Source organism: Coregonus clupeaformis, chromosome 27, assembly GCF_020615455.1.
Source record: "Coregonus clupeaformis isolate EN_2021a chromosome 27, ASM2061545v1, whole genome shotgun sequence".
Classification (NCBI taxonomy): domain Eukaryota; kingdom Metazoa; phylum Chordata; class Actinopteri; order Salmoniformes; family Salmonidae; genus Coregonus; species Coregonus clupeaformis.
This window is the reverse complement of record NC_059218.1, coordinates 46694820-46721713: the sequence shown is the minus strand read 5'-3', so window position 1 is coordinate 46721713 and position 26894 is coordinate 46694820. Positions and strand designations below refer to the sequence as shown.

General features: G+C 44.2%; 1 protein-coding gene across 1 annotated transcript in view; it reads right to left on the bottom strand.

Moving 5' to 3' along the window:
* Nucleotides 1-26894, bottom strand: part of LOC121541353 (relaxin receptor 2-like) — a 178376-nt gene that overhangs the window by 34607 nt on the left and 116875 nt on the right. The window contains 7 exon segments of the mRNA XM_045207960.1: nucleotides 9234-9463; nucleotides 9913-9984; nucleotides 11274-11345; nucleotides 11701-11772; nucleotides 15401-15472; nucleotides 18623-18694; nucleotides 25312-25386. Coding sequence (XP_045063895.1) covers nucleotides 9234-9463; nucleotides 9913-9984; nucleotides 11274-11345; nucleotides 11701-11772; nucleotides 15401-15472; nucleotides 18623-18694; nucleotides 25312-25386 — 665 coding nt within the window.

Genomic DNA, 26894 nt, shown 5'->3' with positions numbered 1-26894 from the left:
GAGAAGGTCTGTATGGAGGAGTGGGCCAAAATCCCTGCTGCAGTGTGTGCAAACCTGGTCAAGACCTACAGGAAACGTATGATCTCTGTAATTGCAAACAAAGGTTTCTGTATTAAATTCTGCTTTTCTGGTGTATCAAATACTTATGTCATGCAATAAAATGCAAATTAATTACTTAAAAATCATACAATGTGATTTTCTGGATTTTTGTTTTAGATTCCGTCTCTCACAGTTGAAGTGTACCTATGATACAAATTACAGACCTCTACATGCTTTGTAAGTAGGAAAACCTGCAAAATCGGCAGTGTATCAAATACTTGTTCTCCCCACTGTATATACGTGTTTGTTTTGGGCTTCGTCCCCATCGTTGTTCCTTTTGTTGGGTGGAGAAAATAGAAGCCCTATTACTTATTCCTGCGCCTGTCTTCAAATCCTCATACAACGTGACAGAATAATCAACCCTTAAAAATGGAGACAGCGGGAAAGGCAGAGCTGGCGACCATCGTAGAGACAGTCCAGCATTACGAGGTCTGTCTCTCCAGACTCGGCAGCGCCATGGACAGCGTGCTGGCAACCATCCTGCGGTTGGAGGGGAAAGTGCAGTCCCTCCAATCTCCAGCACTGGTTCCGGCACCAGCCCCCACACCACCACTACATGCCTCCGTTCCATCTGAGCCGGTCCGCGGAATACCACTGTCCCTCCCGGAGCGCTTTGATGGTGTGCCAGCGAGATGCAGGGGATTCCTTCTGCAATGCGACCAGTACCTCGCTCGCTATGCCGAGGCTGTCTCTGGGAGAAACAGGGTTGCCACTGTCATCTCGGCACTGACCGGACGGGCCCTGGACTGGGGTGCCGTGGTTTGGAAAACGGGCGGACCCGAGGTTGAGTCCTACGAGCACTTCACCCTCCTCTTCCGCTCTGTGTTTGATCATCCTGTGGAGGGCTGAGAGGGGGGTGAGCGTCTACTCCGACTACGCCAGGGATCTAGGACTGCCTTGGTGTTTGCCCTTGAGTTCCGGACCATCGCGGCCTCCACCGGATGGAGCGAGTCAGCTCTGGTCACCGTTTTCTGCAGCGGACTGCAGGAGGAGGTACAGATGGAGTTAGCCTGCCATGATGACAACCTGTCACTCGACCAGCTCATTAGCATGGCGATCCGATTGGACAACCTCCTGCGGTCCCGACGAAGACCTGCGCAGAATCCGGAGCCCATGGCTACACCTGCTCCGTGGCCAGAGCCGATGGAGGTGGGCTCTGCACGTTTGCCCAAGGCAGAGCGTAGGAGAATGAGGAATCTGGGCCTCTGCTCCTATGGTGGAGAAAGGGGTCATTTCTTCCCGACCTGCCCTCTATCCACTAATAGGCGAGGAGGTGACAAGCCAGGGAATTCCCCTGCTCTAACCCAGGCAGAGGAGAGGCAGGAAGAGGAGACCCCCATCATCCCTCTGATCCGTATCATTGCGCCAGTGGTGTGGGATGTGGACGCCGACATACGGCAGGCCCTGCGTACGGAACCCACACCTGCACAGTGCCCGGAGAACCGCGCCTACGTGCCCACGGGTGTGCGGGACCGCCTCCTTACTTGGGTGCGCACACGGCGCCTGTGTCGGGTCATCCTGGAATAGGCCGTACCATCGCCTGCCTGACTGAGAAGTACTGGTGGCCCACCTTGGCTAGGGACGTCCGGGTTTATGTCTCTTCCTGCTCCATCTGTGCCCAGTCAAAGACACCCAGACACCTCCCTTATGGAAAGCTCCTTCCCCTGCCGGTTCCACAACGACCCTGGTCTCACCTCTCGGTGGACTTTGTAACTGACCCTGACCTTCCCCCCTCCCAGGGGAACACCGCCGTTCTCGTCGTTGTGGACCGATTTTCCAAAGCTTGTCTCCTCCTTCCTCTGCCTGGGCTCCCGTCGGCCATGCAAACTGAAGAGGCTCTTTTTACACACGTCTTCCGGCACTACGGGATCCCGGAGGACATTGTGTCAGACCGTGTATTGTGCTCTTGGTATTATGGGTCTCGTCCCGTATATTGTTTAGAGATTGTGCTCTTGTTATTACGGGTCTCGTCCCGTGTATTGTTTAGAGATTGTGCTCTTGGTATTACGGGTCTCGTCCCGTGTATTGTTTAGAGGTTTACACCTCACTCTTTTGTTTGGGTTACATCCCTGTGTAATATATATATATATGTGTTTGTTTTGGGCTTCGTCCCCGTCGTTGTTCATGACGTACCTTGTGTTGGGTGGAGAAAATAAAACCCCTATTATGTATTCCTGCGCCTGTCTTCAAATCCTTATACAACGTGACAATATGGAGAGAATGCAATATTGTTGAGCCTTTTGTATTTTCAAGTATCGTGGTGGCTGCATCATGTTATGGGCATGCTTGTCACCGGCAAGGACTGGGGACTTTGTTAGGATCAAAATAAAGATGAAAGGAGCAAAGTCCAGGTAAAAAGTTAAAGGAACATCCACCTCAGTCTACTGAAAACCTAACCCTGGGATAGGGTTTTATTTTTCTGCGGGACAATTAAACAATGTTTTTTGCAAAAGACAAAACATAATGGCTTTCCAAGTGGTGTGTTCCTGAGTGATCTAGTCTCTTACATCTGCTTAAAAAAATCAGAGACATGGTTTAAATATTGCTGGCAAATTTTCTGAGCCTGAGTAATTTCGACAAAAACGATGGATTTGGAAAGTATTCAGACCACTTGACTTTTTCCACATTTTGTTACGTTACAGCCTTATTCCAAAATTGATTCAATTGTTTTTTTCCCCTCATGAAATCTACACACAATACCCCGTAATTACAAAGCAAAAACAGTTTTTAGAATCTTTTGCAAAATAATAATAATAATAATAATAATAATAATAATGAAATATCTAATTTACATAAGTATTCAGACCCTTTATCCAGTACTTTGTTGAAGCACCTTTGGCAGCGATTACAGCCTCAAGTCTTCTTGGGTATGACGCTACAAGCTTGGCACACCTGTATTTGGGGAGTTTCTCCCATTCTTGTCTGCAGATCCTCTCAAGCTCTGTCAGGTTGGATGGGGAGCGTTGCTGCACAGGTATTTTCTGTTCTCTCCAGAGATGTTCAATCTGGTTCAAGTCCAGGCTCTGGCTGGGCCACTAAAGGACATTCAAAGACTTGTCCCAAAGCTACTCCTGCTTGTCTTGGCTGTGTGCTTAGGGTCGTTGTCCTGTTGGAAGGTGAACCTTTGCCCCATTCTGAGGTCCTGAGTAATCTGGAGAAGGTTTTCATCAAGGGTCTCTCTGTACTTTGCTCCGTTAATCTTTGCCTCGATCCTAACTAGTCTCTAAGTCCCTGCCGTAGAAAAACAACCCCACAGCATGATGCTGCCACCACCATGCTTTACCGTAGGGACGGTGCCAGGTTTCCTCCAGACGTGACGCTTGGCATTCAGTCCCAAGAGTTCAATCTTGGTTTCATCAGACCAGTGAATCTTGTTTCTCATAGTCTGAGAGTGCTTTAGGTGCCTTTTAGCAAACTCCAAGCGGGCTGTCATGTGCCTTTTACTGAGGAGTGGCTTCCGTTGGCCACTCTAGCATAAAGGCCTGATTTGTGGAGTGCTGCAGAGATGGTTGTCCTTCTGGTTTCCCATCTCCACAGAGGAACTCTGGAGCTCTGTCAGAGTGACCATCGGGTTCTTGGTCCCCTCCCTGATCAAGGCCCTTCTCCCCCGATTGCTCAGTTTGGCTGGGCGGCCAGCTCTAGGAAGAGTCTTGTTGGTTCCAAACTTCTTCCATTTAAGAATGATGGAGGCCACTGTGTTCTTGGGGACCTTCAATGTTGCAGACATTTTTTGGTAACCTTCCCCAGATTTGTGCCTCAACACAATCCTGTCTCGGAGCTCTACGGACAATTCCTTCATCCTCATGGCTTGGTTTTTGCTCTGACATGCACTGTCAACTGTGGGACCTTATATAGACAGGTGTGTGCCTTTCCAAATCATGTCCAATCAATTGAATGTACGACAGGTGGACTCCAATCAAGTTGTAGAAACATCTCAAGGATGATCAATGGAAGCAAGATGCACCTGAGCTCAGTTTCGAGTCTCATAGCAAATGGTCTAAATACTTATGTCAATAAGTTATTTCTGTTTTTTATTTTGAATAAAATAGCAACATTTTCTAAAAACCAGTTTTTGCTTTGTCATTATGGGGTATTGTGTGTAGATTGATGAGGAAAAAAATAATGTAATACATTTTAGAATAAGGCTGTAACGTAACAAAATGTGGAAAAAGTGAATGGGTCTGAATACTTTCCGAATGCACTGTATATCAATGAATTGGCAAGGGCACTAGAACAGTCTGCAGGACCCGGCCTCAACCTGCTAGACTCTGAAGTCAAATGTCTACTGTTTGCTGATGATTCAGTGCTACTGTCCCCATCCAAGGAGGGCCTATAGCAGCACCTACTGTAGATCTTATGCACATATTCTATCAGACCTGGGCATTGACAGTGAATATCAGTAAGACAAAAATAATGGTGTTCCAAAACAAATGGTGTTCCAGCTGCCAGAACCACAAATACAAATTCCATCTAGACACCGTTGCCTTAGAGCACACAAAAAAACTATACCTACCTTGGCCTAAACATCAGCGCCACAGGTAACTTCCACAAAGCTGCAAACGATCTGAGAGACAAGGCAAGAAGGGCCTTCTATTCCATCAAAAGGAACATAAAATTCGACATACCAATTAGGATCTGGCTAAAAATACTTGAATCAGTTATAGAACCCATTCCATTGCCATTTATGGTTGTGAGGTCTGGAGTCCGCTCACCAACCAAGAATTTACAAAATGGGACAAACACCAAATTGAAACTCTGCATGCAGAATTTAGCAAAAACATATTCTGTGTACAATGTTAAACACCAAATAATGCATGCAGAGCAGAATTACCTAAAAGGAAGCAATTCTCATACCTTCCATAACAAAGCCCTCACCTACAGAGAGATGAACCTGGAGAAGAGTCCCCCTCAGCCAGCTGGTCCTGGGGCTCTGTTCACAAACACAAACAGACCCCACAGAGTCCCAGGACAGCAACACAATTAGACCCAACCAAATCATGAGAAAACAAAAAGATAATTACTTGACACATTGGATTTTTTATCCGCAAAAAACAGAGCAAACTGGAATGCTATTTGGCCCTAAACAGAGAGTACACAGTGGCAGAATACCTGACCCCTGTGACTGTATCCAAAATTAAGAAAAACTTTGACTATGTATAGACTCAGTGACCATAGCCTTGCTATTGAGAGGTCGCTATAGGCAGACCTGGCTCTCGAGAGAAGACTGGCTATATAAATATGCCCACTGCCCACAAAATGAGTTGGAAACTGAGCTGCACTTCCTAACCTCCTGTCAAATGTATGACCATACTAGAAACACATATTTCCCTCAGATTACACAGACCCACAAAGATTATTATTATTATGTATTTTTTTGACAAACTTCCATACCAATTAGGTGAAATACCACAGTGTGTCATCACAGCAGCACAAGAAAAGGGCAACCAGTGAAGAACAAACACCATTATAAATACAACCCATATATTTATTTGTTATTTTTTTATTCTACTGTATACCTCTTTATTTTCCCTTTCATACTTCAACTATTTGCATTATTGTTACAACACTACAGCTAATAACAGTGGTGTGCAGAACGGCATCTCGGAATGCACAACTCGTCGGTCCTTGTCACGGATGGGTTATTGCAGCAGACGACCACACCGGGTTCCACTTCTATCAGCTAAAAACAACAAAAAGAGGCCAGGTTGCTCAAGCTCAACTTTGAAATTCGACAACCAGAACCGGCCACTAGGGGGCAGCGGTGAGCGCTATTACTATCAAGTAGGCTTGGGTTTTGCTAAGGCGTTGTGGACGGATGGGCGAAAGCCACGAGCTCCGGCTCCAAGGGTCACGTGTTCAATCCCAGTGCTAGGCACTCGCGTTTTTAAATGTTCTTAATTTTTTTACTTAACCATTCAGAATCAATGCCTCAACTTAACCGTGGAGTTGTTTTTGTTTTAACCCTATCCCAAATCTTAATTCCTTAATTTAACCATTCGTAAATAATGCTTAAACTTAACCTTAGAAATGTGACGTTTATGGAGAAAATGGTCCGATTCTGCAGTGAGTCTGTGAGAGCTTGTTGCGATTAGACAGTGATAGGGGACAGCAGGATCTGGTATGGGGAAGAGAGATATAGGGGACAGCAGAATCTGGTATGGGGAAGAGAGATATAGGGGACAGCAGGATCTGGTATGGGGAAGAGAGATATAGGGGACAGCAGGATCTGGTATGGGGAAGAGAGATATAGGGGACAGCAGGATCTGGTATGGGGAAGAGAGATATAGGGGACAGCAGGATCCGGTATGGGGAAGAGAGATATAGGGGACAGCAGGATCCGGTATGGGGAAGAGAGATATAGGGGACAGCAGGATCCGGTATGGGGAAGAGAGATATAGGGGACAGCAGGATCCGGTATGGAGAAGAGAGATATAGGGGACAGCAGGATCTGGTATGGGGAAGAGAGATATAGGGGACAGCAGGATCTGGTATGGGGAAGAGAGATATAGGGGACAGCAGGATCTGGTATGGGGAAGAGAGATATAGGGGACAGCAGGATCCGGTATGGGGAAGAGAGATATAGGGGACAGCAGGATCCGGTATGGGGAAGAGAGATATAGGGGACAGCAGGATCCGGTATGGGGGAGAGAGAGATATAGGGGACAGCAGGATCTGGTATGGGGAAGAGAGATATAGGGGACAGCAGGATCTGGTATGGGGAAGAGAGATATAGGGGACAGCAGGATCTGGTATGGAGAAGAGAGATATAGGGGACAGCAGGATCTGGTATTTGGAAGAGAGATATAGGGGACAGCAGGATCTGGTATGGGGAAGAGAGATATAGGGGACAGCAGGATCTGGTATGGGGAAGAGAGATATAGGGGACAGCAGGATCTGGTATGGGGAAGAGAGATATAGGGGACAGCAGGATCTGGTATGGGGAAGAGAGATATAGGGGACAGCAGGATCTGGTATGGGGAAGAGAGATATAGGGGACAGCAGGATCTGGTATGGGAAGAGATATAGGGGACAGCAGGATCTGGTATGGGGAAGAGAGATATAGGGGACAGCAGGATCTGGTATGGGGAAGAGAGATATAGGGGACAGCAGGATCTGGTATGGGGAAGAGAGATATAGGGGACAGCAGGATCTGGTATGGGGGAAGAGAGATATAGGGGACAGCAGGATCTGGTATGGGGAAGAGAGATATAGGGGACAGCAGGATCTGGTATGGGGAAGAGAGATATAGGGGACAGCAGGATCTGGTATGGGGAAGAGAGATATAGGGGACAGCAGGATCTGGTATGGGGAAGAGAGATATAGGGGACAGCAGGATCTGGTATGGGGAAGAGAGATATAGGGGACAGCAGGATCTGGTATGGGGAAGAGAGATATAGGGGACAGCAGGATCTGGTATGGGGAAGAGAGACATAGGGGACAGCAGGATCCGGTATGGGGAAGAGAGATTTAGGGGACAGCAGGATCTGGTATGGGGAAGAGAGATATAGGGGACAGCAGGATCTGGTATGGAGAAGAGAGATATAGGGGACAGCAGGATCTGGTATGGGGAAGAGAGACATAGGGGACAGCAGGATCTGGTATGGGGAAGAGAGATATAGGGGACAGCAGGATCTGGTATGTAGAAGAGAGACATAGGGGACAGCAGGATCTGGAATGGGGAAGAGAGACATAGGGGACAGCAGGATCTGGTATGGGGAAGATAGATAAAGGGGACAGCAGGATCTGGTATGGGGAAGAGAGATATAGGGGACAGCAGGATCTGGTATGGGGAAGAGAGATATAGGGGACAGCAGGAGCTGGTATGGGAAGAGAGACATAGGGGACAGCAGGATCTGGTATGGGGAAGAGAGATATAGGGGACAGCAGGATCTGGTATGGAGAAGAGAGACATAGGGGACAGCAGGATCTGGTATGGGGAAGAGAGACATAGGGGACAGCAGGATCTGGTATGGAGAAGAGAGACATAGGGGACATCAGGATCTGGAATGGGGAAGCAGGAAAGACAAGATGGTCTGGAGCTGGCTAAGTTGAGTTTCATTTAGACCTGCCTGGCCTGCTGACACATTTACCTTGACTGAGATCTACACAGGGGAGAGGGATGGGGGAGAGAGACGAGAGGAGAAGAGAGGAGAGAGGGATGGGGAGAGATGGAGGAGAGGAGAAGGAGGAGTTGGTTGTGAAATAATAGAGAGAGAGAGGGAGAAAGAGAAAATATGAAAGAGAGGAAAATAGGCTATAGTGAGCTGCCCATAGAGACAGATAGAGGTCTCATCTTTGTATCTGTGTCATTATAGCGTCTGTGACAGCATGGGCAGCACCATTGAGGCAATCTCCATTTGTGGTAACTATTCTTCTTCACGATTGGCTGATCCCTACTAATGACCTGGTTGGACATGACTCCAATAGGGTCACCAGGAGGGATCAGCCAATGAAGTTGGAAGTCCCACCCAGTGCTGCCCATGGTAATACAGCCTTTTGGACCCTAGAGACCTCTATCATTCTCTATGGAGCCGCCCTTTCTCTCTGACCTGCCACCAGTCCGCAAGAAAACAGGGAGATGAAGACATGAGGAGAAAGACGGAGGAAGAAAAGAGAGTAGAGGAAGGAGGGATGAGAGATGAGAGGTAATGACTGATAGATTAGTAACATCAGTTTGTTGTGACAGCAGGTCCAGAGAGAGAGACAGAGAGAGAGAGAGAGAGAGAGAGAGAGAGAGAGAGAGAGAGAGAGAGAGAGAGAGAGAGAGAGAGAGAGAGAGAGAGAGAGAGAGAGAGAGAGAGAGAGAGAGAGAGAGAGAGAGAGAGAGAGAGAGAGAGAGAGAGAGAGAGAGAGAGAGAGAGAGAGAGAGAGAGAGAGAAAGTGAGAGAGACGCAGAGAGAGAAACAGAGATGGAGAGAGAGAGAAAGAGAGAGAAAAAGAGAGAAAGAAAGAGAGCGAGAGTCAGGGAGAGAGAAAGAGAGGCTGTAAGGAGCTGTCTTGTCTGATCTGTCATGGGGTCTCCATCTGAGATCAGCAGCTGCTCTGACCTGATGACTTTCACTCACAGTGTGAGTGTGTGTGTGTGTGTGCCTGTGTGTATGTGTGCATGCATATAAACATTCTACATAACTCACAGCAGAGGACTTTGATGCAGGCAGCATGCAGGTTGTTCTCTGCCCTGATCAGAGACCTCATCCCGATGACGAAGATGTTCCCGAAGCATGTGATGAAGGCCATGACCCACACAGAGACCCTGAGCACCACGTTGGCTAACAGGTCCTCGAAGGAAGAGATACCGTCTGTGTTGGGCTTACACGTTCTCACGTGGGGCGCATAGGAACAGTACTGGAATGTCTTGAAGTAGCTACGGGGGGTCATGTACAGGACATATAGTATAGAATGTGATGTACAGGACATATAGTATAGAATGTGAAGTAGAGGACATATAGTATAGAATGTGATGTACAGGACATATAGCATAGAATGTGAAGTATAGGACGTATAGTATAGAATGTGATGTACAGGACATATAGCATAGAATGTGAAGTAGAGGACGTATAGTATAGAATGTGATGTACAGGACATATAGCATAGAATGTGAAGTAGAGGACATATAGTATAGAATGTGATGTACAGGACATATAGTATAGAATGTGATGTACAGGACATATAGTATAGAATGTGATGTACAGGACATATAGCATAGAATGTGATGTACAGGACATATAGCATAGAATGTGATGTACAGGACATATAGTATAGAATGTAATGTACAGGACATATAGTATAGAATGTGATACAGTATGTACATACATGTGTGAGAGGTTTCCCATGGGTACAAACATCTTCGTCTGGATGTCTGGAATCTCAATACCCTCCAGACCTCTAAAGACAAGACAACACACAGTTTATTAACTTGATTAGATTTATTTACCATAGATAGTCAACATGTATCTTCCTATAGTGTATGGTACTGGTAGATACTGTTAGGTTCTGGTAGGTACTGGTAGATACTCGTAGGTACTGATAGTGTACAGTACTGGTAGGTACTGGTAGGTATTGTTAGGTACTGGTAGATACTGTTAGGTTCTGGTAGGTACTGGTAGATACTCGTAGGTACTGATAGTGTACAGTACTGGTAGGTACTGGTAGGTATTGTTAGGTACTGGTAGATACTGTTAGGTTCTGGTAGATACTGATAGATACTCGTAGGTACTGGTAGTGTACAGTACTGGTAGGTATTGTTAGGTACTGGTAGATACTGTTAGGTACTGGTAGGTACTGGTAGATACTCGTAGGTACTGGTAGTATATGGTACTGGTAGGTACTGGTAGGTAGTATATGGTACTGGTAGGTACTGGTAGGTAGTACTGGTAGTCTCCCGAGTGGCGCAGTGGTCTAAGGCACTGCATCGCAGTGCTAGCTGTGCCACTAGAGATCCTGGTTCGTATCCAGGCTCTGTCGTAGCCGGCCGCGACCGGGAGACCCATGGGGCGGCGCACAATTGGCCCAGCGTTGTCCAGGGTAGGGGAGGGAATGGCCGGCAGGGGATGTAGCTCAGTTGGTAGAGCATGGCGTTTGCAGCGCCAGGGTTGTGGGTTCGATAAAATAATGTATGTGCTAACTGTAAGTCGCTATGGATAAGAGCGTCTGCTAAATGACTAAAATGTAAATGTATTGTTAGGTACTGGTAGGTATTGTTAGGTACTCCTAGGTACTGGTAGATACTCGTAGGTGCTGGTAGTGTATGGTACTGGTAGGTATTGGTAGGTACTGTTAGTGTACAGTACTGGTAGTTACTAGTAGGTATTGTTAGGTACTAGTAGGTGTTGTTAGGTACTGGTAGTGTACGGTACTGGTAGTTACTAGTAGGTGTTGTTAGGTACTGGTAGTGTACGGTACTGGTAGTTACTAGTAGGTGTTGTTAGGTACTGGTAGTGTACGGTACTGGTAGTTACTAGTAGGTGTTGTTAGGTACTGGTAGTGAACGGTACTGGTAGTTACTAGTAGGTGTTGTTAGGTACTGGTAGTGTACGGTACTGGTAGGTGTTGTTAGGTACTGGTAGTGTACGGTACTGGTAGTTACTAGTAGGTGTTGTTAGGTACTGGTAGTGTACGGTACTGGTAGGTACTGTTAGTGTACGGTACTGGTAGGTGATATGTGTACTACTCACAGGGACTGGAGCTGGGTCAGGTGATCAAAGTGACCCGGGTGGATGTGGAACAGAGGATTATGGGATATGTTCCTGTGACAATAAGTAAACAACAAGTTAAAAAGTGATCTGTCTGACAGGCAGATGGACAGGCAGGCAGGTATTCTGTGACTAACTGTGACAAACAGTTTTTAACTGTCAGTAGAACAGCATCTGTCACCTTTTGTTAAGCCCTGTTTGTCAGAGGTAATGCCACGTTTCCAGGGTCAGAGGAGAAGCAGACATAAACAGTCCTGTATTGTTAGACTCACAGCGTGAGGAGAGACTTTAATCTCTTAAAGCTGTTAAACTGAGGTAATTAACAGTATATATTTGTCATTTCTTAAGTCCTTTTTATCAGATGTTATGCCGTGATCGGGTGCCATTTGGGACACAGTCTGCGACTCACAGTTTGACGAGAGACTTTAGGCTCTTAAAGGTGTTGTTGGGGAGTTCAGTAATCCGGTTGTCCGACAGGTCTCTGGAAAACAGAAGGAGAGAAAAAACAGAGGGAGGGGAGAGAGAGGGAGGGGGGGGGGGGAGAGAGAGGGAGAGAGAGCAGGAAGGGAGAGAGAGAGGAGGAGGAGGGGGGAGAGAGAGGGGGAGGGAGAGGGGGAGGGAGAGAGCAACCAAATCATGAGAAAACAAAAAGATATTTACCTGGCACACTGGAAAGAATTAACAGCAAAAACAGAGCAAACTAGAATGGTATTTGGCCCTAAACAGAGAGTACACAGTGGCAGAATACCTGACCATTGTGACTGACCCAAACTTAAGGAAAGCTTTGACTATGTACAGACTCAGTGAGCATAGCCTTGCTATTGAGACAGGCCGCCGTAGGCAGAACTGGCTCTCAAGAGAAGACAGGCTATGTGCACACTGCCCACAAAATGAGGTGGAAACTGAGCTGCACTTCCTAACCTCCTGCCAAATGTATGACCATATTAGAGACTCCTATTTCTCCTTGAGATTACACAGGCCCACAAAGAATCGAAAAAACAAACCCAATTTTGATAAACTCCCATATCTATTGGTTGAAATACCACAGTGTGCCATCACAGCAGCAAGATTTGTGACCTGTTGCCACAAGAAAAAGGCAACCAGTGAAGAACAAACACCAGTGTAAATACAACCCATATTTATGTTTATTTATTTTCCCATTTGTACTTTAACTATTTGCACATTGTTACAACACTGTATATATACATAATATGCCATTTGAAATGTCTTTATTATTTTGGAACTTTTGTGAGTGTAATATTTACTGTTAATTTATTATTGTTTATTTCAATTTTGTTTATTATCTATTTCACTTGCTTTGGCAATGTAAACATATGTTTCCCATGCCAATAAAACCCTTAAATTGTAGAGAGAGAGAGAGAGGGAGAGAGAGAGAGAGAGAGAGAGAGAGAGAGAGAGTGAAACAAAAGAACATGGAGTGAAATAAAATGAATGACACTTGCTTGCAGGTGATTTGGATTAAATTAAAGTCCTACTCACTGCTCCTCTCCATTGCAAGATTTTACTCTTTAATTGCTCATCTTTCAACATTTTAATAGCTAACCTTTCAAACTATTTAAAGGTAACCTTTCAAACTGTTATAAGTTCTCTTGTATAAGAGACAGACATGTCAGTGATAGAATGAAAGGTAGACATAATGACAGGTAGACATAATGTCAGATAGACAGAATGACAGGTAGACAATTAGACAGAATGACCCGTAGACAGGTAGACAGAATGACAGGTAGACAAGTAGACAGAAAGACAGGTAGACAGGTAGACAGAATGACATGTAGACAAGTAGACAGAATGACAGGTAGACAGAATGACAGAATGACAGGTAGACAGAATGACAGGTAGACAAGTAGACAGAATGACAGGTAGACAGAATGACAGGTAGACAGAATGACATGTATACAGAATGACAGGTAAGCAGGTAGACAGAATTACAGGTAGAGATAATGACAGAATGACAGGTAGACAGAATGACAGGTATTCAGAATGACAGGTAAGCAGGTAGACAGAATGACAGGTAGACAGAATGAATGAATGATGTAGTAGTTACTCACAGTTCTTCCAGCACCACCAGCAACTGAAATGTGTTCTACTCACAGGGCTATTGTTCTACTTCTCATTGTTCCGTTAGGGTTCTACTCACAGTTTAGTTCTATTGTTGTAGTTCTCATTGTTCAGTTAGGGTTCTACTCACAGTTTAGTTATATTGTTCTACTTCTCATTGTTCCGTTAGGGTTCTACTCACAGTTTAGTTCTATTGTTCTACTTCTCATTGTTCCGTTAGGGTTCTACTCACAGTTTAGTTATATTGTTGTAGTTCTCATTGTTCCGTTAGGGTTCTACTCACAGTTTAGTTCTATTGTTCTACTTCTCATTGTTCCGTTAGGGTTCTACTCACAGTTTAGTTATATTGTTCTACTTCTCATTGTTCCGTTAGGGTTCTACTCACAGTTTAGTTCTATTGTTCTACTTCTCATTGTTCCGTTAGGGTTCTACTCACAGTTTAGTTATATTGTTCTACTTATCATTGTTCCGTTAGGGTTCTACTCACAGTTTAGTTCTATTGTTCTACTTCTCATTGTTCCGTTAGGGTTCTACTCACAGTTTAGTTATATTGTTGTAGTTCTCATTGTTCCGTTAGGGTTCTACTCACAGTTTAGTTCTATTGTTCTACTTCTCATTGTTCCGTTAGGGTTCTACTCACAGTTTAGTTATATTGTTCTACTTCTCATTGTTCCGTTAGGGTTCTACTCACAGTTTAGTTATATTGTTGTAGTTCTCATTGTTCCGTTAGGGTTCTACTCACAGTTTAGTTCTATTGTTCTACTTCTCATTGTTCCGTTAGGGTTCTACTCACAGTTTAGTTATATTGTTCTACTTCTCATTGTTCCGTTAGGGTTCTACTCACAGTTTAGTTCTATTGTTCTACTTCTCATTGTTCCGTTAGGGTTCTACTCACAGTTTAGTTATATTGTTCTACTTATCATTGTTCCGTTAGGGTTCTACTCACAGTTTAGTTCTATTGTTCTACTTCTCATTGTTCCGTTAGGGTTCTACTCACAGTTTAGTTATATTGTTGTAGTTCTCATTGTTCCGTTAGGGTTCTACTCACAGTTTAGTTCTATTGTTCTACTTCTCATTGTTCCGTTAGGGTTCTACTCACAGTTTAGTTATATTGTTCTACTTCTCATTGTTCCGTTAGGGTTCTACTCACAGTTTAGTTCTATTGTTCTACTTCTCATTGTTCCGTTAGGGTTCTACTCACAGTTTAGTTATATTGTTCTACTTATCATTGTTCCGTTAGGGTTCTACTCACAGTTTAGTTATATTGTTCTACTTCTCATTGTTCAGTTAGGGTTCTACTCACAGTTTAGTTATATTGTTGTAGTTCTCATTGTTCAGTTAGGGTTCTACTCACAGTTTAGTTCTATTGTTCTACTTCTCATTGTTCCGTTAGGGTTCTACTCACAGTTTAGTTCTATTGTTGTAGTTCTCATTGTTCCGTTAGGGTTCTACTCACAGTTTAGTTATATTGTTCTACTTCTCATTGTTCCGTTAGGGTTCTACTCACAGTTTAGTTCTATTGTTCTACTTCTCATTGTTCCGTTAGGGTTCTACTCACAGTTTAGTTATATTGTTGTAGTTCTCATTGTTCCGTTAGGGTTCTACTCACAGTTTAGTTCTATTGTTCTACTTCTCATTGTTCCGTTTGGGTTCTACTCACAGTTTAGTTCTATTGTTCTACTTCTCATTGTTCCGTTAGGGTTCTACTCACAGTTTAGTTCTATTGTTGTAGTTCTCATTGTTCCGTTAGGGTTCTACTCACAGTTTAGTTCTATTGTTCTACTTCTCATTGTTCCGTTAGGGTTCTACTCACAGTTTAGTTATATTGTTGTAGTTCTCATTGTTCCGTTAGGGTTCTACTCACAGTTTAGTTATATTGTTCTACTTCTCATTGTTCAGTTAGGGTTCTACTCACAGTTTAGTTCTATTGTTGTAGTTCTCATTGTTCCGTTAGGGTTCTACTAATAGTTGTCAATGTTCAGTTAGGGTTTTACTAATAGTTGTCATTGTTCAGTTAGGGTTCTACTCACAGTTCTTCTAGAACCACTAGAGACTGAAAAGTGTTCTCAGGAAGAGTTGTGATCTTGTTGTCCATTAGGAGCCTGTCAGGGACAGAGAGTATCACTACAGTTTAGTGGTTTCAAACACTTATTTATCACACGAACGCACGCACGCACGCACGCACGCACGCACGCACGCACGCACGCACGCACGCACGCACACACACACACACACACACGCGCCGCACGCACGCACGCACGCACGCACGCACGCACGCACGCACACACACACACACACACAGACACACACACAGACACCTTACCTGACACATAAACAATAACACACAGTCACACCTCCCCCATATACCTTACCTGACACAAACAAACTGCACTACACAATCACACCTTGGGACACCTTGGGACACAGACTATAATATCTCATAAAACAGCTGTTAGATTGATTCAGTGTCAGTAACAAGCTGCCAAGAGTTTATTTTATGAGAAATACATAAAAAAACATAATAATATTTGTAATAGACATCAATACAGGAGATAAATATTCTAGCTAAATATTGGTCGCTCAAGATCCACTTCGAAATCCGATGTTCGTCCAGGGGGCCTCATTTATCAACTGTAAATGTCTTACTGAATTCTAGCATAAGTGAAGATTAAAGGATTTGCGTGTGCAACAAATGATTGGGATTTATCGCACGCAACATATACGCATGTTTTCATTGATAAATCAAAACGATACAATATTTGTGGGCTTGTGCACGAGCGCTACAACTCTGCCTGGAAAACAACCTCCATTCACCTTACATGGTAACAAAAACACCCTCATTTTCTGTATGATTTGGAGAGGATGGAACTAGGCCATGATAGTTTCTAAAATAAAGTGTAACGAAGATGCTGGGAGTCAGGAAGCAGGTGCAGTCGGTGAGTCTGATAAGAACAAACATAGAGTGGATACAGGAACAAGAGTAGCGTCTGAACATAACACTGAAACAATACTGCCTGATGGGTGATAACAAAGGAGTGCCAGATAAAGGGGGAGTAATCAGGGAAGTGATGAAGTCCAGGTGTGCCTAATGATGAGGCGCAGGTGTGGGTTGCCAGGACCAGTGGTGGGTTGCCAGGACGGTGATTAGTAGACCGGCGACGTCGAGCGCCGGAGAGAGGGAGCTGGAGTAGATGTGACATAAAGTCCAATGGCAAATGTTATCACATTTCTGTAGAGTTGGGGGCAGAATGTTTTAATCTTTTGCAGTGACCTTTTCAAACAGAAAATGCATGCCACCTATAGCGAGTGCCAAACACTGGCCGCGCATTCTGCAAGATTGATTGTTCTTTCGAACAATTTAAAACTAAATGCAAAAGACGAATTGTTGTTCAATATTTTGTTCATCAATACATGATTGTGTTTCTATTTCCTGCCTTGGTATAGGCTCTCAGATTAAATAGGCTATTATGTCGCGCTCATATCGCACAGCAATACTGTCCAAAACACCTTGACATTTGACGTTTGGAGCAATTTCGAAATTTGACTTTTAGCGAAACGTGGACAAATGCCAGAATCTGAAGTAAAATGTATCAAACCGTGAGATCTTGTTGAATATTCACCACTGATGTTGGTACTGAGTCAGTCACAAATACAGCAATCTATCACACACACACACACACACACACACACACACACACAGACACAGCTGTCTAATCCTGAGTGTGTGAATCATCATTATATTCCCATGGAGGAGTACGCACAATTGGCCCAGCGTCCTCCGGGTTTGGCCGGTGTAGGCCGTCATTGTAAATAAGAATTTGTTCTTAACTGACTTGCCTAGTTAAATAAAGGTAAAATAAAATTAAAATAAATAAAAACAGCATTATATCTAAATGAGAGAGAGAGAGAGAGAGAGAGAGAGAGAGAGAGCAACAGAGAGAGAGAGAGAGAGAGAGAGAGAGAGAGAGACAGAGAGAGAGAGACAGAGAGAGAGAGAGAGACAGAGAGAGAGAGAGTGAGGGAGAGAGAGTGAGGGAGAGAGAGTGAGGGCTTATAGAGAAAATAGAGCGAGACCATCAAGGTATGTAGCAGAACTGATTTGACCAGAGGACTCCAGGTAATACAAACAGAGTGGGACTCCTACCAGACTAACATTGTGTCTGTAGAGATTCCCCTTTGAGATGTACTACTATGAGTTCACTGCGTTTTAAAACCACGCCTGTAGGATAGAGAGACAGGGGAAATTAGTGTCTGTCCCAAATGGGACCCTATTACCTATACAGGTAGTGCACTATATACGAAATAGGGTCCCATTTGGGACACAACCTTACCAAACCAACACTGTCTCAACAGAGACTCCTCTTTCAGATAACAGTTTTAAAACCATGCCTGTAGGAAACGAGCTAATTTCACATTGAGATTTCCTTTGAGATACGTGTTTAATGATGTTGCAAAGTGATGTTTGCCGGATATCGGATCAGACAGGGATTTCCAAACAAACTCAAGTTATCTTCGAGGGAGAATCTGTAATGTACCACAGAGGAAGGAAAGAAAGTTCTAGGAAAAGACAGATAGGAACTCAGATCATCTAGGAGACCGACAGAGACACACCACAGATACATTCATGTCCTGACAGACTGACAGGTTGTTTTGGAGGAAAACAATTGTTTCCTGTTGATGCATTCCAAGACAGCAGAGGTAGAGAGAGGTCACATACAAAAGTGCATACAGTTGTAGTGTACACACACCCACACACACACACACAGTCTTGCGCAGCTAACCTTGTGGGGACATACAATTCAGTCCCATTCAAAATCCTATTTTCCCTAACCCCTAACCCTAAACCTAACCCTAACCCGTACCGTTACCCTAACCCTAACCCTAACCTTAACCTTAACCTTAACCTTAACCTTAACCTTAACCTTAACCTTAACCCTAACCCTAAACCTAAACCTAACTCCTAACTCCTTACCCTAACCCTAACCCTAAACCAAACCCTATCTCCTAACCCTAACCCTAAACCTAATTCTAACCCTAACACTAATTCTAACCTTAACCCTAAACCCCCTAGAAATAGCATTTTACCTTGTGGGGACCAACAAAATGTCCCCAGTTGGTCAAATTTTTGTTGTCCTATTCTTGTGGGGACTTCTGGTTAAACACGTCCACACAGACACAGACACAGACACAGACACAGAGACACAGACACACACACACGTAGAGACGCATGCACAGCGGTACTTTGCACTTACAGTACTGTGAGCTGGTTGCAGGTCATCAGAGTAGAGTAGTTGATGGTTAAGACCTGGTTCCCCTCAAAATCCCTGAAGAGAGGGGGAGAGAGGGGGGGGGGAGAGAGAGAGAGAGAGAGAGAGAGAGAGAGAGAGAGAGAGAGAGAGAGAGAGAGAGAGAGAGAGAGAGAGAGAGAGAGAGAGAGATAGAACATTGGTGTCCACTTTTGGCTTACACACTCCTGTCTCTTTGTTCGCAGCAGGATTCATCTTCTCCTTTCACACTGGAGAGAGATACGGCTTTGTGTTTGTGTGTGTGTGTGTGTGTGTGTCTGTGTGTGTGTGTGTGTGTGTGTGTGAAGCAGAACGCAGCAGCAGTGTGGGAGTTGGGTTGTTTGATAAGTCAGGAACAGACTCTCCCAATTAGAGCAAACACACACACACTGCAAGAGTAGAAAATAAATAACAAAATAAATAAATAAATACATATTTTAACAGTTTAGAAAGGAGAACTTCTATAATTCATATCTGGCTGCATGTTGAAACAGTTTGTAATATAACTAGATAGGGATAATCTCTTTCTGTTTGTTAGTCTCTCAGAAGTCTGTCTTTATGTCGTTTTCTAAGGATGGGATGGTATGGGATGGATGGAAGGCTAGATAAATAGATGGCTGGATGGTCGGTTAGATAGATGTCTAGACAGATGGGATGATAGATGTCTAGACAGACGGGATAATAGATGTCTAGACAGATGGGATGATAGGTGTCAGAAAGATGGGATGATAGATGTCTAGACAGATGGGATGATAGATGTCTAGACAGATGGGATGATAGATGTCTAGACAGATGGGATGATAGATGTCTAGACAGATGGGATAATAGATGTCAGACAGATGGGATGATAGATGTCTAGACAGATGGGATGATAGATGTCAGACAGATGGGATGATAGATGTCTAGACAGATGGGATGATAGATGTCTTGACAGATGGGATGATAGATGTCTAGACAGATGGGATGATAGATGTCTAGACAGATGGGATGATAGATGTCTAGACAGATGGGATGATAGATGTCTAGACAGATGGGATGATAGATGTCTAGACAGATGGGATGATAGATGTCTAGACAGATGGGATGATAGATGTCAGACAGATGGGATAATTTATGTCTAGACAGATGGGATGATAGATGTCAGAAAGATGGGATGATAGATGTCTAGACAGATGGGATGATAGATGTCTAGACAGATGGGATGATAGATGTCTAGACAGATGGGATGATAGATGTCTAGACAGATGGGATAATAGATGTCAGACAGATGGGATGATAGATGTCTAGACAGATGGGATGATAGATGTCAGACAGATGGGATGATAGATGTCTAGACAGATGGGATGATATATGTCTTGACAGATGGGATGATAGATGTCTAGACAGATGGGATGATAGATGTCTAGACAGATGGGATGATAGATGTCTAGACAGATGGGATGATAGATGTCTAGACAGATGGGATGATAGATGTCTAGACAGATGGGATGATAGATGTCTAGACAGATGGGATGATAGATGTCAGACAGATGGGATAATTTATATGTCTAGACAGATGGGATGATAGATGTCAGACAGATGGGATGATATATGTCAGACAGATGGAATGATAGATGTCTAGACAGATGGGATGATAGATGTCTAGACAGATGGGATGATAGATGTCAGACAGATGGGATGATAGATGTCTAGACAGATGGTATGATAGATGTCTAGACAGATGGGATGATAGATGTCAGACAGATGGGATGATAGATGTCTAGACAGATGGGATGATAGATGTCTAGACAGATGGGATGATAGATGTCTAGACAGATGGGATGATAGATGTCTAGACAGATGGTATGATAGATGTCTAGACAGATGGGATGATAGATGTCAGACAGATGGGATGATAGATGTCTAGACAGATGGGATGATAGATGTCTAGACAGATGGGATGATAGATGTCTAGACAGATGGGATGATAGATGTCAGACAGATGGGATTATAGATGTCTAGACAGATGGGATGATAGATGTCTAGACAGATGGGATGATAGATGTCTTGACAGATGGGATGATAGATGTCTAGACAGATGGGATGATAGATGTCTAGACAGATGGGATGATAGATGTCTAGACAGATGGGATGATAGATGTCAGACAGATGGGATTATAGATGTCTAGACAGATGGGATGATAGATGTCTAGACAGATGGGATGATGACGTCTTTAGCCAACTCTCTTGCTATCTCTCTCAGAATGACCTTCTTGATCCAAACCAATCAGGTTTCAGGACTGGTCATTCAACTGAGACTGCTCTTCTCTGTGTCACGGAGACTCTCCGCACTGCTAAAGCTAACTCTCTCTCCTCTGCTCTTGTCCTTCTAGACCTGTCTGCTGCCTTTGATACTGTGAACCATCAGATCCTCCTCTCCACCCTCTCCGAGATGGGCATCTCCGGCGCGGCTCACTCCTGGATTGCGTCCTACCTGACCGGTCGCTCCTACCAAGTGGCGTGGCGGGAAGCTGTCTCCGCACCACGTGCTCTCACCACTGGTGTCCCCCAGGGATCGGTTCTGGGCCCTCTCCTTTTCTCCCTATACACCAAGTCACTTGGCTCTGTCATATCCTCACATGGCCTTTCCTATCATTGCTACGCTGACGATACACAACTAATCTTCTCCTTTCCCCCTTCTGATAACCAGGTGGCGAATCGCATCTCTGCATGTCTGGCAGACATATCAGTATGGATGACGGATCACCACCTCAAGCTGAACCCCTGGCAAGACGGAGCTGCTCTTCCTCCCGGGGAAGGACTGCCCGTTCCATGATCTCGCCATCACGGTTGACAACTCCGCTGTGTCCTCCTCCCAGAGTGCGAAGAGCCTAGGCGTGACCCTGGACAACACCCTGTCGTTCTCCGCCAACATCAAGGCGGTGACCCGCTCCTGCAGGTTCATGCTCTACAACATTCGGAGAGTGCGACCCTGCCTTACACAGGAAGCGGCGCAGGTCCTGGTCCAGGCACTTGTCATCTCCCGTCTGGACTACTGCAACTCGCTGTTGGCTGGGCTCCCTGCCTGTGCCATTAAACCCCTACAACTCATCCAGAATGCCGCAGCCCGTCTGGTGTTCAACCTTCCCAAGTTCTCTCACGTCACCCCCCTCCTCCGCACACTCCACTGGCTTCCAGTTGAAGCTCGCATCCGCTACAAGACCATGGTGCTTGCCTATGGAGCAGTGAGGGGAACGGCACCTCTGTACCTTCAGGCTCTGATCAGTCCCTACACCCAAACGAGGACATTGCGTTCATCCACCTCTGGCCTGCTGGCTCCCTTCCTCTGCGGAAGCATAGCTCCCGCTCAGCCCAGTCAAAACTGTTCGCTGCTCTGGCACCCCAATGGTGGAACAAGCTCCCTCACGACGCCAGGACAGCGGAGTCACTCACCACCTTCCGGAGACATTTGAAACCCCACCTCTTTAAGGAATACCTGGGATAGGATAAAGTATTCCTTCTAACCCCCAAATTGTAAAGTGGTTATCCCACTGGCTATAGGGGTGAACGCACCAATTTGTGAGTCGCTCTGGCTAAGAGCGTCTGCTAAATGACGTTAATGTGCCCTTGAGCAAGGCACTTAACCCTAATTGCTCCTGTAAGTCGCTCTGGTTAAGAGCGTCTGCTAAATGACTAAAATGTAAATGTAATGTAATAGATGTCAGACAGATGGGATGATAGATGTCTAGACAGATGGGATGATAGATGTCTAGACAGATGGGATGATAGATGTCTAGACAGATGGGATGATAGATGTCTAGACAGATGGGATGATAGATGTCTAGACAGATGGGATGATAGATGTCTAGACAGATGGGATGATAGATGTCTAGACAGATGGGATGATAGATGTCTAGACAGATGGTATGATAGATGTCTAGACAGATGGGATGATAGATGTCAGACAGATGGGATGATAGATGTCTAGACAGATGGGATGATAGATGTCTAGACAGATGGGATGATAGATGTCTAGACAGATGGGATGATAGATGTCAGACAGATGGGATTATAGATGTCTAGACAGATGGGATGATAGATGTCTAGACAGATGGGATGATAGATGTCAGACAGATGGGATGATAGATGTCTAGACAGATGGGATGATAGATGTCTAGACAGATGGGATGATAGATGTCTAGACAGATGGGATGATAGATGTCTAGACAGATGGGATGATAGATGTCTAGACAGATGGGATGATAGATGTCTAGACAGATGGGATGATAGATGTCAGACAGATGGGATAATTTATGTCTAGACAGATGGGATGATAGATGTCAGACAGATGGGATGATATATGTCAGACAGATGGGATGATAGATGTCTAGACAGATGGGATGATAGATGTCTAGACAGATGGGATGATAGATGTCAGACAGATGGGATGATAGATGTCTAGACAGATGGTATGATAGATGTCTAGACAGATGGGATGATAGATGTCAGACAGATGGGATGATAGATGTCTAGACAGATGGGATGATAGATGTCTAGACAGATGGGATGATAGATGTCTAGACAGATGGGATGATAGATGTCTAGACAGATGGTATGATAGATGTCTAGACAGATGGGATGATAGATGTCAGACAGATGGGATGATAGATGTCTAGACAGATGGGATGATAGATGTCTAGACAGATGGGATGATAGATGTCTAGACAGATGGGATGATAGATGTCAGACAGATGGGATTATAGATGTCTAGACAGATGGGATGATAGATGTCTAGACAGATGGGATGATAGATGTCTTGACAGATGGGATGATAGATGTCTAGACAGATGGGATGATAGATGTCTAGACAGATGGGATGATAGATGTCTAGACAGATGGGATGATAGATGTCAGACAGATGGGATTATAGATGTCTAGACAGATGGGATGATAGATGTCTAGACAGATGGGATGATAGATGTCAGACAGATGGGATGATAGATGTCTAGACAGATGGGATGATAGATGTCAGACAGATGGGATGATAGATGTCTAGACAGATGGGATGATAGATGTCTAGACAGATGGGATGATAGATGTCTAGACAGATGGGATGATAGATGTCTAGACAGATGGGATGATAGATGTCTAGACAGATGGGATGATAGATGTCTAGACAGATGGTATGATAGATGTCTAGACAGATGGGATGATAGATGTCAGACAGATGGGATGATAGATGTCTAGACAGATGGGATGATAGATGTCTAGACAGATGGGATGATAGATGTCTAGACAGATGGGATGATAGATGTCAGACAGATGGGATTATAGATGTCTAGACAGATGGGATGATAGATGTCTAGACAGATGGGATGATAGATGTCAGACAGATGGGATGATAGATGTCTAGACAGATGGGATGATAGATGTCTAGACAGATGGGATGATAGATGTCTAGACAGATGGGATGATAGATGTCTAGACAGATGGGATGATAGATGTCTAGATAGATGGGATGATAGATGTCTAGACAGATGGGATGATAGATGTCAAGACAGATGGGATGATAGATGTCTAGACAGATGGGATGATAGATGTCTAGATAGATGGGATGATAGATGTTTAGACAGATGGGATGATAGATGTCTAGACAGATGGGATGATAGATGTCTAGACAGATGGGATGATAGATGTCTAGACAGATGGGATGATAGATGTCAGACAGATGGGATGATAGATGTCTAGACAGATGGGATGATAGATGTCTAGACAGATGGGATGATAGATGTCTAGACAGATGGGATGATAGATGTCTAGACAGATGGGATGATAGATGTCTAGATAGATGGGATGATAGATGTCTAGATAGATGGGATGATAGTGATGTGGATTTTCTAGTGGACTATGAGATAAAACGGAGTTAATTATGAACATATAGTTAGAATTCTCTGTTGCTAGGCAAGAACTTAATTGATTCATTTCATTGTGTGAGTGTGTGAAGTGGGGATCTGACCTAGGGTCAAATTGCTCACTCTTACCTAATCCATGGCTGTTCTACCTTATCAGAGACTGAAACCAGACTATGGTCTTTTGCCTCTCTACTCAAACAAAGTGGAAAGAGCAACGCCAGAGTTGAACAGAGTTTAGACTAATCATGAGTACAGCATGGCAGGAGGGAAGAGAGAAGTGGGTTTTGGGTATGTTTGAAAGATTAAGTATGGACCTGTCATGTCCAACAATCAATCTTCAGGTCAAGCCAGGGTGAGCCTGGACAGAGTTTAAAACTGAACATGATTGTTTTGGCATGACAAGGGCGTGATTGATTGAAATAATATTGTTTCTAAACTGAATGACAGTCAAATTTAGCCGCTATCATAGACTAAGGAATTGGGCAGAGTGGTAGAGAGAGGGAAACTGAAGATAATGGTAGGGGAACCCAAGAGGGAGGGGCTTTGAGCTAGGAGGTATGTGAATGTGACTATATAGACGGGGAGCGGAGAGAGGGGAGGTGCTCTGCAGATCATCTCGGCTTACGTTACTTGTGTAATAAAGTCTGTCTTGGTTCTACAAAAACTCTGGAAGAACTTTGATTTCTAATAAAGTATAGTGATAATTTTCCACATCAATAGATGTCTAGACAGGTGAGATGGGATGATAGATAGATATATACTCACACCCAGCTGAGGTTAGGTGTGTGGTGACAGAGGCTGGGCTGGGGGAGCTGCACCAGAGATGTATTCACCATGGATCTGGGGAGAAATCACACACTGTTGTTTAGAGAATACACACACACACACACACAGAGAGATGAAGGGACGCGCACACACACACACACAACCCTGTGACCTCCTTCCTTAGGTAAGACACACAGCTGGTAGACATATATGGAGAGAACAGACAACAGAGAACAGAGAACAGAGAACAGAGAACAGAGAACAGAGAACAGAGAACAGAGAACAGAGAACAGACAACAGAGAACAGAGAACAGAGAACAGAGAACAGAGAACAGAGAACAGAGAACAGAGAACAGAGAACAGAGAACAGAGAACAGAGAACAGACAACAGAGAACAGAGAACAGAGAACAGAGAACAGAGAACAGAGAACAGAGAACAGAGAACAGAGAACAGAGAACAGAAAACAGAAAACAGAGAACAGACAACAGAGAACAGAGAACAGAGAACAGAGAACAGAAAACAGAAAACAGAGAACAGAGAACAGAGAACAGAGAACAGAAAACAGAAAACAGAAAACAGAGAACAGAGAACAGAAAACAGAAAACAGAGAACAGAGAACAGAGAACAGAGAACAGACAACAGACAACAGACAACAGACAACAGACAATAGAAAACAGAGAACAGAAAACAGAGAACAGAGAACAGAGAACAGAGAACAGAGAACAGAGAACAGAGAACAGAAAACAGAGAACAGAGAACAGAGAACAGAGAACAGAAAACAGAAAACAGAAAACAGAAAACAGAGAACAGAAAACAGAGAACAGAGAACAGAGAACAGAGAACAGAGAACAGAAAACAAGACAACAGAAAACAGACAACAGACAACAGAAAACAGAGAACAGAGAACAGAGAACAGAAAACAGAAAACAGAAAACAGAAAACAGAAAACAGAAAACAGAAAACAGAGAACAGAGAACAGAGAACACACTCACACTCCTACTGGGTGCTGCCTTAACAAAACTATAGGGACTGTTATGTAATGATGAAGTTCAACTTATCAAACTTCTGTTCATCTGTGTACAGTACACAGTAGAATGTCACAAAACTATTAAAGGGGTAGTTCACCAACTATGACTAGTAACAGCTCTGTCTCTCCCTCTATCTCTCTGTCTCGCTCTCTCTGAGATGGGGTGAATGTACCGTAGAGGATATGCTACAGATGCAACAGAAGAATGAAACAATCCATTTGGAGAGAAAAAGGATAAGGATGAGACACACACACACAGAGAGAGAGAATGACTCAGACACATTATTTAACAATGACCTCTGGTTCCTGGGAGAAGAAAGAGAGAAATATTGTCAGGAAATTAGAGAATGGGAGAAAAAATGGAAGGAGGGAAGGAAGACACACAGCGTAAGGAAGACATACAGTTGAAGGAAGACATACAGTGGAGGGAAGACATACAGTGGAGGGAAGACATACAGTTGAAGGAAGACATACAGTTGAAGGAAGACATACAGTGGAGGGAAGACATACAGTTGAAGGAAGACATACAGTTGAAGGAAGACATACAGTGGAGGG